The sequence below is a fragment of the Apiospora phragmitis genome, assembly GCF_038363925.1.
Source record: "Apiospora phragmitis strain CBS 135458 chromosome Unknown utg000004l:1.0-3135199.0:1.0-3139288.0, whole genome shotgun sequence".
NCBI classification, from domain to species: Eukaryota; Fungi; Ascomycota; class Sordariomycetes; order Amphisphaeriales; family Apiosporaceae; genus Apiospora; species Apiospora phragmitis.
The window spans coordinates 2,437,004-2,448,701 of NW_027117402.1; the positions used below are offsets into that span (position 1 = coordinate 2,437,004).

General features: G+C 53.2%; 6 protein-coding genes across 6 annotated transcripts; 3 read left to right on the forward strand and 3 right to left on the reverse strand.

Annotated features, from left to right (window-relative positions):
* Positions 1-572: 572 nt before the first annotated feature.
* On the forward strand, positions 573-1,811 carry PG994_003880 (Major facilitator superfamily domain- general substrate transporter; the record flags this gene model as incomplete). Its single annotated transcript, XM_066855289.1, has 3 exons — positions 573-777; positions 844-903; positions 967-1,811. 3 exons carry the CDS (start codon positions 573-575, stop codon positions 1,809-1,811), a joined length of 1,110 nt encoding a protein of 369 aa, XP_066719567.1.
* A 20-nt stretch (positions 1,812-1,831) lies between these two features.
* Positions 1,832-2,332, forward strand: PG994_003881 (uncharacterized protein; the record flags this gene model as incomplete). The annotated part of the gene is made up of 1 exon (XM_066855290.1): positions 1,832-2,332. One exon carries the CDS (start codon positions 1,832-1,834, stop codon positions 2,330-2,332), a length of 501 nt encoding a protein of 166 aa, XP_066719568.1.
* Positions 2,333-2,794: 462 nt separating this feature from the next.
* Positions 2,795-3,597, reverse strand: PG994_003882 (uncharacterized protein; the record flags this gene model as incomplete). Its single annotated transcript, XM_066855291.1, has 2 exons — positions 2,795-3,139; positions 3,559-3,597. 2 exons carry the CDS (start codon positions 3,595-3,597, stop codon positions 2,795-2,797), a joined length of 384 nt encoding a protein of 127 aa, XP_066719569.1.
* An 833-nt stretch (positions 3,598-4,430) lies between these two features.
* On the reverse strand, positions 4,431-5,113 carry PG994_003883 (Bctae1; the record flags this gene model as incomplete). The annotated part of the gene is made up of 2 exons (XM_066855292.1): positions 4,431-4,952; positions 4,988-5,113. The coding sequence occupies 2 exons, from the start codon at positions 5,111-5,113 to the stop codon at positions 4,431-4,433; spliced, it is 648 nt and encodes a 215-aa protein (XP_066719570.1).
* A 196-nt stretch (positions 5,114-5,309) lies between these two features.
* PG994_003884 (uncharacterized protein) lies at positions 5,310-9,680 on the reverse strand (the record flags this gene model as incomplete). The annotated part of the gene is made up of 12 exons (XM_066855293.1): positions 5,310-5,597; positions 5,725-6,353; positions 6,480-6,567; positions 6,632-6,962; positions 7,019-7,700; positions 7,966-8,182; positions 8,238-8,439; positions 8,642-8,813; positions 8,865-9,116; positions 9,228-9,396; positions 9,452-9,502; positions 9,555-9,680. 12 exons carry the CDS (start codon positions 9,678-9,680, stop codon positions 5,310-5,312), a joined length of 3,207 nt encoding a protein of 1,068 aa, XP_066719571.1.
* Positions 9,681-10,318: 638 nt separating this feature from the next.
* PG994_003885 (uncharacterized protein) lies at positions 10,319-11,331 on the forward strand (the record flags this gene model as incomplete). Its single annotated transcript, XM_066855294.1, has 3 exons — positions 10,319-10,365; positions 10,572-10,807; positions 11,000-11,331. 3 exons carry the CDS (start codon positions 10,319-10,321, stop codon positions 11,329-11,331), a joined length of 615 nt encoding a protein of 204 aa, XP_066719572.1.
* Between the last annotated feature and the right edge of the window lie 367 nt (positions 11,332-11,698).

Sequence of the window (11,698 nt, forward strand, 5' to 3'; positions counted from 1 at the left end):
CTTTCGATCTCAGCTGCGCCGTATAAAGCTTTTGGGATTGCGATCTCTCCCAAGCCCCAACACTGGTTCCGATATTGTTACTCCACCAGATCCCCTTTTACTACGTCGTCGTACACTTACTTCCACCCGCATTCCACAACTCTTGGCCTGCTTGGCTAGCTTCGAGCCCGTACGAACGAGTTTCCTACAGAACGCGGAAAGCTTAAACATAGAACGGAACAACAAGAGTCAGTTGGATTTCTCGGCATCGTCAACACTCCTCCTTTACCAAGACGCCATCCGGCCCCTTTTGATACTACCAAGACACTACCAAGAAAATACCAAGAAGCAGCACCTCCGCTCGGCGACGACAGCATAGCCCCTATATACAAAACACCTCCGATGTCTCGGCGTTTCCTTAGCAATTCTTCTTTTCTCACCCAAGTCTCTCTTTCAAATCTTAATTGTTTCAATTGCAATAATTCTCTCTCGGCATGCTCCAAATAGGTTCGTCCGAGTCGGACCGAAACAGTGAAGATAGTAGTCCAAGATGGCGTTTGGTGAGGATCCGATCGGCCTCCTGGTTCATCTCGATGGTCGTCAACTTGGCGGCCCTGACGGTTAGTTCCAAACAACTCGCCCGCTTCCCGCTGGCTGGTGACGTCGCTACGGTGCCGTCCGTTCCGAATCTCCTTTATACTGACGCTCCGCCGCAGGATAGCATGTTCTTTGGCCTCATTGTGCCGTTCCTGCCGAATCTGCTGAAAAGTCGCGTCGGCCTGGTCGACGACGCTGAGAGTGAGTCACGCTCACAACCCACTTTCATGAAACATTGGCGGGAACATGACTGACTGATGTTTACAGTCCAATTGTGGAACTCGGTACTTGTCGGCGTATATGGGGGTGCCGTGTTCATCGGCTCTCGTAAGTCTCTTCACCGATCTACTACTATCTTGATGGAAAAGGAACGCTAACCCTCCCCGAAAGCCATCTTCGGCTGGTTTGCCGACAAGGCGAAGAGCCGAAAGATCCCTCTCCTCCTCGGCTATCTCTCCCTGGCCGCCTCCACCGTGCTGCTGCACGTCGGCAACAGCCTCGGCCTCCTGGTCCTCGGCCGCCTCTTCCAGGGCTTCTCGTCGGCCTGCGTCTCGAGCGTCGGGTTCGCCATCCTGTTCGACGCCTTCGGCACCGAGGAGGCCGGCGGTGCCATGGGCTGGGTGGCCGCGTCCCTCGACGCCGGGGGGTTCATCGGCCCCGCCCTCGCCGGCGTCCTCTTCAACGCCGGCGGCGAGATGGCCGTCTTCATCTTCGCGTACGCCTTCATCGCCTTCGACATCTTGCTCGGCCTGCTCGTCATCCTGGACCGCCCGCAGCCGGACCGCAAGCAGCCGCTGGCGTCCTCGTCGGGCTCGTCGTCGTCCGGGTCCGATTCGGACTCGGATTCGGAGGGGGACTCTTCTACCGCGGTGGCGTCTACCGAGGCCTCCGACGGCGATGGAGACCACAACAGCAACAGCAACAACAGCAGCGGCAAGATCGAGACGAGCAGCAGCGACAGCAGCGAGGACGACGGAAGCCCCAACACCGGCAAGCCGAAGCTGCTGTCGTTCACCAGATCTACTACTACCGATTCGCGCCCCGCCGGCGTCAGCTTCCGCCGCCTCATGCTGAACCCGCGGCTCCTGGCCGCCTTCACGGGCTGGCTGGTCGTCGGCAGCTTCGAGACGGCCTTCGACAGCGTCCTGCCCATCTTCGTCGAGCAGACGTACCACTGGGCCGTCATCGGCGCGGGCCTCATCTTCCTCGGCTTCTACCTCCCGGGATTATCGTGAGCCCTATCTGCGGCTACATCATGGACCGGGTCCGCAACTCGCCCCGCATCCTGTGCACGCTGGGCTTCGCCCTGGCCGGCCCTTCCTTCATCCTGCTGGGCCTCGCCGAGGGGCCCCAGATCGGCAAGCAGGCCCTGCTGTGCGTGCTGCTCAGCCTCGTCGGCATCGGCACGGGCCTGTCGGGCCCGCCCCTGCTCAAGGAGGTCGGCACCGTCGTCGAGCTGGCCGAGCGCGAGAACCCGGGCGCCTACGGACCGAAAGGCGCGACGGCCCGGGCCTACGGCGTCCACAACGCCGCCTTCGCCATCGGCAACCTGCTCGGGCCCGTCCTCGCGGGCGCCATGAAGGCCGCCTTCGGCTGGGCCGTCATGGGCTGGGTCTTCGGCGTCATGAGCCTCGCCATGGGCGCCGTCGTCCTGTGCTCGCTCGAGGGCTGGGTCTGGGACACCACCTTGAACTTTGCCCGGAGGACCAACAGGACTATCGACTCGGCGGAGATCGAGGTGGAGGAGGCCGTCTGATTGGTCGCCCGTAATGCGAGAGGATGGCGGCTTGGTGGCTGTGTTATCACTATGCTCCAAAAAGAACGATTTCGAAAACGAAAACGACGACGTTGATGAAGAATAATAAGTAGAATTACATCTAAAAAGAATAATTAAGAACGTATATGATTACCACAACAAGTCTATGGGCGGTGCTGGGTGTCGTTCACAATTCCTACTGAGACACTTCTTGTTTCCATCCTTTCAAGTAGTCATTAGTACCTTGGGAAGAATTCACGCCAGAAACATTTGTTGAAAAAAGAAAGTTATAATTCAATAGTAACTCCTAAAGCCAGACCTGAAAATCCTTTAACAATAGATCGTACAAAACCCTGTATTGCACTATTTTCCGACCAAGCGGGGGATCCAGCCATCCTTCCTTGACATGAGAGAATCGATTGCTTTGCCTGATATTGGTTGTGACTGACCGACCAGCAAGCTCTACTCGCACTTGGCATCCTTCGCGCCGCCGCCGCCGACGGCCTGGATAGCGTGGCCGGCGCACTTGCGCTGGGCGTAGGGCAGGTTGAACTCGGCGACCCAGTCCCACCAGTCGTCGCCGGTGCGGGTGTGGTAGTCGAACGTCCAGCCCGTCAGGGTGCCGCCGCAGCCGTGCAGCTGGTTGCGCAGGTGCTCGCCCCAGCTGCCGACGATCTCGGGGTGGAAGTTCTCGCCCTGACCATGTAGTTGTCGAACAGGAACGCGCCGTGCACGTTGCACTGCGTCCGGGTCGGGTTGACGATCTTGGGCGGCGGGGCGGGGGCCGCGGCCGCCAGGCCGGCCAGGCTGACGGTGAGGAGGTTGATGATGGTTGTGGCGTAAATGATTGCTGTGTTGTTTTTTTATGTGTTTGGTTTGGTTTTTGTTTGTTTGGTTTTTGTTTGTTTGGTTTTGTTTGTTTGGTTTTGTTTGTTTGGTTTTGTTTGTTTGGTTGTGTATATAAAATACGCAGTGAAAGTATTCGTTAATAAACGAAAATTAGTTATTAGTAAGTGAATATAGAAAGGAAATAAACCCTAAGAAATTGCTGTAATGAGCGTTAGTGATGAGGTTCCTAGGAGAGAGACCTGGTGGGAGACTGGGTTATATAACTCCCGCCGGTGTCGAGGACCCGGAATGTAAGAAAAGGAGGAATAAGGAAACCCATAAAGGCGAGAGAAAGAGTGACAATGAACTGCGATCTGGCGAGTTGCAGCTGATAAGACGACCTTTAGACCTAACAATGAAGTCGACGAAGTCGCCATGGTGGCACCAACCATGAATCTTTGCTCAAACATGCATTCGAAGAAGAAATTCTTCTGCGTGGTCTTTTATACTTCCTGGTAATATTAGCGAAAAAGGTGTATTCTCTATCAGACCACGAACGTGACCAGCTCCCGAACCCCAGGAGCGCCGCCAGGGAACAGCCAACATCCAGGATAACGAACAGCCCAACGGCATACCACACGAATAGATAACCGGGAACCAGAACCTCATGGGCGCTGCACGTATAGCTTTTTATGTTCGTAGTAGAACCGCATTTCCCATATTTCTTGTTCCGTGGATCCTATCTCCTATAAGAGGCCAGAGCTCGCTGTGCCTCCTACGCATCGGCCAGAAGATAGTACAGTCTAATGTGGACATTTACTACACAATTCCTAACTACATAGCCTCGGCCTTTATGACTCTTTAGCTACGGGTAGTAACGTAGGTTCTGTCTCGATAACCGTACTCCAACGTCACATTTCCCGTTTCTTCGAAGAGGGCTGAGATGGCAGATCCCTGTGGCAAACCGAAGATAATGCAGCTGAGAATAGGACTTACATGACTGGGGATTATGCTCGCCGCAGCCCTTGAAGTGAGATTCGTGCTCGTCTGATCAGACACGTAGAAGAAAGCACGGGCATCGATTCTCGAGAGTTATAGCCAATAATCCGAGTAGCATGATTCTGGATAGGAGCAGCACAGTGAGGGGAAGTAGTAGTGAATAGGTGTCTGGAGGTGGCCCATCTCACGAACAAATCAATCTCGGGAAGAAAAGGATCAGTCCCCTGCATCAGGGATCGAGAGAAATGCTAGATTTCGACAAGCCTGTTATTCAGTTGTGGGGTTTACACCGACCAGTGGCTTTAACGCATACATCCGGACGGACAGAAGTCTCCTGGAGGAAACGCGGGGTAACCCCTTTTGTAGGTCGGTTTTGGTGATCCGGAAGCCAGCTTGGGTGAATACCAAGTAGTTGTCTAAACTTGCCATCTTCCCTGGTCAGGCCACTGTCTGTGGCGTCGAAAAGGTCGGAGCTACTCGTGCTGATGTTATCTTTCAGAACGATGACCCCGACCTCGGGACTCAAGGCTTGCCCGCATCGCTTCAAAAAGGCCACCAGTTGCTCATCGGTGAGGTAGCCGACACAACACTGAATCCAAATCAGATCATGCCGTACTCCTTCGGGAGGTGGTGACCATGCCTCGAGGCCCACGTTGAAGATATGCCGTACACCACTATTTCCCCGTAGCTTGTCGTTGAACTTGGTCACAGGTTCAATCACGTCGGTGTGTATGGCCAGGCCGCGGAGAAGCATATGTGTGACTCTGCCGATGCTGTTTTTCGGCCCGAGCCGCTGTTTTAGCATTCGTACCTAGACTATTGCTACACGGCAGGAACACCGCCAAGCATACCATTGTCGCTGGCATCGACATTTTCCCAGTATTGTAGACTTCGTTCTTTGCTGACAAGGGAGTCGATTCTCGAGGTGCTCGAGGTAGTATTGGAGCCTATCATTTCCCTCAAACTGATCTGTTCCTGGGTACAAAACTACCTAAGGCCATGTTGAAATGCGAATTTTGACAGACGCTATCTACAGTCGTGCAGAGATCTTGTCAGTAGCAGTCGTCTCATCAGTTATTCCAGAACTTGCTCCGCAACAGGAACCTTTCCGACAAGCTTCCTCTGCAATGTCACCCCATGACATTTACGGTCAAGAGTGGCCCAACGTCAGCTTCTCCATCGCAGCGCATGGCTGGAGCAAATCATCATGGCTTTGCTCATCGTCGGCGTTGTCGTCGAGAACCACCTCGCATAGCTGCTTGCAGAAGGTCAGTCCGTTCGGTGCCGCATCTATATCGATACATCCGTGTTCGCCCTTCTCCTTGTCAGCCGCCAATCGTTCACCTGCCGCGCGCCGGACCAGGGCCCCCTGAGTCGCCTCGCTGGGTACGCAGCCCCTTCGCCGCAGAAACTCTACGGCGCCATGTAAATCCATCAGCTGGGCAATGTCCAGTGGAGTGAGCCCCAGCTTGTCCACTCGTGCTTCCAGATCCGCCCCGGCATCCAGCAGTCGACTCAACAGGGGCGTATTTCCGGCGAAGGCAGCCACATGAACGGCGCGGTACCCCTTCGAACGTCTCGATATTGACATTGGCCTGGTTTTGTAGAAGCAAATCCGTCATGCGATCTGCTTTGCTGCCGTGTTCGCCGGCTATAGCGCGGATCAGCGGTGTCACTCCCCATTGATCCTGGGCATCCACCGAAGCCCCTCGGCGTATCAGATCCCGCGCCAAGGCCGTATCTTTGTACTTCGCAGCCGAGTGCAGAGCCGTTCTTCCATGATAGTCTGTCGCCCTCACATTGGCTCCGCCATGGATGAGGGCCTCTACTACCTCTGCATGGCCATCGGAACAGCGCTTTTTTACAGCCACAAGTAGTGGAGTCCATCCGTATGCAGTATCGTCGATAGGAGCTCCATGGTGGACCAGGAGCTTTACGAGCTCGCTATAGCCCTCTTTGGCCGCAATATAGAGCGCCGTGTCTCCGCCGTGGTCCGGACGATCTACCTTCGCTCCATTTTCCAGTAAGAGCTTGACCATGGGGACATCGCCCAGCCAGGTCGCAAGAGTCAGAGCAGTCGAGCCTCCAACGCCGTCCACGGCGTCGATGTCTTCTCCAGCTGTCAGGAGCGCTTGTACTCGCTCGTGGTAGCCGCTGTTCACGACCGAGCGGAGACCACTGACGACGAGACTGCCTTCTTATTTGTTGGCTGCTATTTCCGCTAGCCATGCTCTGTTGTCCGGGTCTCTCAAGCAGCGTGAGACTTGGGCCATGACCTGCTGGCCACTGGCCACTTTGTCTACAAGCCAGTCGGCCACACAGCCATGCTCTCGGATCATGGCAGCATGCAATGGAGTCCATCCATCCTGGTCCTTGGCATTAGCATCAGCACCGTTTGCCAGGAGCATCTTCACTATTGCTTCATTCCCATTTAGCGATGCCGCATGCAGCCCGTTGCAAGAGAAGACGTACCACCTCCTCTTTTCCCTCGGCGACGGCAAAGTCGAGGGCAGAGCTTCCTTGGTCGTCCGTCCAGTCGATTTCGGCCCCCCGGTCGAGCAAAATCTCCACGGCTTCGGCGTTGCCCGCTTCGGCCGCTAGGATCAGGGCCTTGTTTATTCGATCGACTCCGAAAACCGGGGCAGAATGGTCCAACAGCACCTTGGCCGCTTCATTATGCCTGCCGATGATAGCCCAGTCCAACCTTCCACATCTTCCGCCAGGACGTCCGCCTGAGCCTGTAAGAACGGCCGTATCACTTCTGAGCGGCCGTTCCGTCCGGCCCAGATCAATGCCGTGTAGCCTTTTTGATTGTGCAAATCAAGCTGAGCGTTTCCATGCAAAAGCTTCTGGAGAAACTGAACATAACCGTATTGCGCAGCCAATTGCAGGGCAGTAGCCCCTTGGCTGTCTTGGCTGACGACGTGATAGTCATCCTCATTTTGCAGAGCGGCGAACACTTGACACAAACCCCAATATGCGGCAACATGTAGTTTGCTTAACCGACCAGGGAATCTGTCGCAACGGGCTTCCATGCGAGGAAGTCCTGAGTAGAGCACCTGCAGGGAGGATGCCGACTTCGATTCGCTGCATATGAAGGCTAGGACAAGCTCTAGACCCTCGACAGCCAGGCCATCTTGGACGTGGGACCCCCAGTTCTGCGAGGCGTAGCCATAGAAACAGTATTGTTCGAGGCGACGTTCTAGACTCTCAGGGCTGGTACAAGGACCTTCATCGAATATATCCAATGACAGGTACGTAAGACAGGCTTTCATCAGCTCGTACTCGGGATTCGGGAGTAAGCCGGATCGATGTGATTGGAAATACTCCTGCAGGGTATAATGGATAAATCCAATAGCGTCGGTGTTTCGATCGATTGTGACGAGTCTTGCACAGACGCCGAGGAGGATGTCAGGACGAGGGTGACTTTCTTCGTACATGCCCGAAGTGCCTTCTTCAATGGCCAAGGCGTCAAGTAACTCGGTTGAGCTCAAGGTCCTTTTAGAACAGAAGATGAACGAGAGCGCTTTCTTTGCCAGGGCTATGTTCTGTTCCGATTGGCTCTCAATTCACATGACTGTCTTTTCATAAAACTCCCCAATTCCTTTCGGCAAGGTGCTCAGAGCCATGCGAATGTTCCTGATGGACGACTGTTGGCGTATCGAGTAAATATGGAACGCTAGCGAGCAGAAACCTGTGCTGAAGTTAGAAAACCAGGCTAGGGGTATAGAAGGCGGCTGCTCCTTACATGCCATCTGCCTTCTCATGTACAGTGTCTATGATTTCCTGCCTCAATTCAGGCTTACCCGGAAGAAGACGGGACAATCTAGGACTTGTATCGACGTTGAACTCCAAGAACTTCCGCACATCGGCGGAATCAGCCACGATCTCAATGCTGCGTAGTTCTCCAAGAGTGGCACCTACATCCACATTCCCCCGTGGTGTAAGGAAGAGACGGATGTAAGGCTTCAACCCAACAAGTAAGCGTATAAAGCCCTCTCTGGTTTCTTCGGTGCACTCGTCCTTACGATTTCATTAGCACATGACGAGAAAGCTGATCGGGGCGTAGGCAAATTACCAACGCATCCACAAAGACGAACGTCCTCTGGAAGAGCTTGGAGATGCTGGCAATAAGTGCAACATACGCATCATTGGTCGGATAAGACATCTTTCCCAACCAAGTTGCGTAGAAACTCTTCACTTCCGAGGGCAAGGGGCTGATTTGCTGTGAGAGCTGGAGAATGATACTCGAGAACATTTCTGACTCGGTATAAGGTTCCCTGTAGTCGCAAATAGACATATGCTATGCCGACATTGGAATCAGACGTGATATATATCATCTATAATTATTTGGGTGTGAATATCAAGTACAGAAAACTTCCGTCATGACAGTTTTTCCGGATCCGGCTATCTTGGTCCTCAGCACTCAAAGATTTGATAAACGAGTAACGAGAGAGGGATTACTTATCGATTCAATGACACCAGAGAACCGAGTTCTCGTCCGCAGATAACCATGTGTTGAACTGTACGTGGTCCAATAACCACTGTCCAGTCCGCTCGTGGCGTTTTGCAAACGTGTCTCGATGTTTACCGAGATAGTCCAGCTGCGACAGCCAATTGAGGGTGGCATTGCGCTCTTGGTTATTTTCTTGTCCTGCTGATATTTAGAGAACGACAAAATTCATACGACGAGACAGAAACTCACGCTCAAACAAATCGACCACCTGCCCAGTGTCTCCCAGGACGGATGCAATGTTCTTGTCCATACTCTGCGAAATCGCAAGACTTCTACTTATATCCTCCTGCGTGGTGCCCATGATGGACATAATGTCCAAGGAATTGGCCAACGTGGCTTTGAGGATAATGTTTTGTCCAAGTTTCACCCACTTGTGGAACTCTACCGTTGCTTGCTTGAGCTCCTCGTCTTGGCCTGTACGAAGCGCCTGGGACCATTTGCCTGGGGGAATTAATAATGTAATATATGAGCTTCTCTCGGACGTAACAGAAAGGGGGGAAAAAATAAAGAAAGCTCACTTACCTCTCCGCCGTTTTCGGACATATTGCGTACATATGCCACAAAGAACCAACACCGATGTAAACACTCCAGTCAACGCCCTTTCGTATTCTGGAACTCGAGAAAGCTTCCCTTCGAGTATCTTCAGGCTTTGTAGTTCGGCTTGCAGCTCGCCAAAGAATGCCTCTAGCCTGTCGTAGTCTGCAGAAACGGCATTTGCTGACTATATTGAGTCAACCCGTTGTCGCAATTACGCCAGATTCTGGTTTTGTCCTCACCCCGACGAGATAGCGCATAGCCGCGAATATGGCTTCGGCGGGTGGATAGGCCTATGGGAAGATCAGTTCCGTGGCCATCTAGCTTTTCCACTTGGCTTCTTACCGCTTTGGTAGCCTGGGCGACAACATCGCCTAGTTGCGAGATCTGGTCTAGACTCTGTGCCACTGACGACCGAAACCTCGCAATCTTGGATCCATCATGACGGTAATTCCGGAAGTGGGTTTCCATCTTCGACACCTCATCCCACAAGGCACTAATGTTCTTTGTGTCAGATGAGATGCATATCGAATTTCCAGTGAAGGCTTCATATTGAATCACGGCTTGCTTCCACCTAGTTTGAATGTCAGATGGATCGTCTGTTTTCAATACCTTTGCAGGGGATATCATGATTCAGGCGTGCAGGAGTTGGAAGTCCAGAGGAAAATACCAGAGTAAATACTTTGAGACAGACGTTATACACCTCTGGACGTTCTCGTTGCTGCAATGCAAACAAAGAACCAACTGTTTGTGTTACATGAGGTATGACCTCGACTCCTCGCGTACGCCAGCAGTCGAGCCCCTCCTCGTCTCCACGCATACGCCAGTAAGCGAACCACTCATCGAACGAACCCCTCTTTGGCTCCCGCGCACGCCAGGAGTCGAATTTCTTCAACCCCCCCCCCCCCTTAAGCTATCTGGAAAAAGGTTGCGTGGATCCCTCGACTCACCGAGTACGCCACGATGCCCGAACAAATTATTAGGGATATGTAGCACGCCTGCTTGACGTTGCGTCATCCTACAGATATTCATTTTTAGCTTACAGGGGCTAAAAGCCCCCAGCTGACAACGGGGTTCGCACTATGGCTTGATGTGGCGCCCGGTAGACCATGGTGTGGGAGCACAAAAGCCATAAGTACCAGATAGGCGTTATTGTGTATGTAAGGCTCTGTGAACCCCCCCAATCAGGCAGGAATAAGCAAAGCCACTGCTGTTGCGCGCTTGGCGTAGTCTGGCCGGCCAATATTCTTATCCCCTTCCTGCGCCGAGTTTTCCAGTTCTTCAATCCTTGGCAAACAATCTCTGGGTCTTTGCCTTTGCCAGTCAACCACGTCCTGTAGCGATGAAACTGGTACAATTCAGGGTATACCGGGAGAGTTTCATCACTGCCCTCCTTGTTACCATAGTCCAGGCCGGGAGCTTTCTAAGCCCGTGGAGCGCAGGCCCAACCAAGGACTATTCGAAAAACAAACAGTATAGCATCGGCACAAATATCATCCTAGAACGGAGTCTAAATGGCGGAGCGAGCTTTGAACTGCAACTGTGGCAGGAAAATTATCCCACTGATGCCCAAGGTGGTCCTCATGTCAGTCTTGAAAGTAAGCAACAACCCGGACTTACTATACCATTTCTACCTCACTGTTGGGAAATCTTAAACGTAGTGAGTCGACTGACACAGAATCAAGAGTCACTCCAAAGCTCTGCATATGAATGGAAGGTATCATACGGCACACTTGATCCTTCATTCAACAATGTTTACTACTTACTGGCCACCAACTGAGGCGATACAGCCACTACGCACTACTTCAACATCACTGGAAGCGAGACGCCAACCAGTAGCTCGACAAGCACAACTGTCACCTCTTCGTCAAGCCTGCCGAATACGCTGGCTTCGGGCAGCACGCTGCCGCCGTCAGCAACTGAGACTGTTTGGCAAACGGCGTCGGCGGAGGCCCACGCCAGCGCCAGCGACGAATCGCTCGAGACAGGCACCTTGGTCGGTGGCGGCCCTGCTCCTCTTCGTGGCGGGGGCGTGGTGGGCGGTACGAGTTTGGAAGAAGAAGAAGAGGCGGGCGAGAGGAGACCCGCACTTGGCGGCGGGCAACATCGGTGCGGATGGTGACAGCAACGACAAGAATACCTACGGCGCCGAGATTGGAGGCAACCCTCTCAGCGAGGTGGATGGAACTTATGTGCCTCCGGTACACGAAGCTGAGACCAGGCAGGCCCAACAACGGCGTTTCGAACTGCCAACTTCTTGACAGAGGGCAAATATACTAGATTACATGAATCATATCATGACTTATCTGCAATGCGACTAGATGGGCCAAGACACAAGCTTACAAGATGAGTCACGGTCAAGAGTAGCATCTCTCATAATATGTCATCACCAACTAAAAGTGTAACTGCACTCCCAAAGTGGCGATCGAACGAGTGATGAAATAAAAAGCTGCTATCTTGAAAACCACACTTTCGCCGACTATACTATG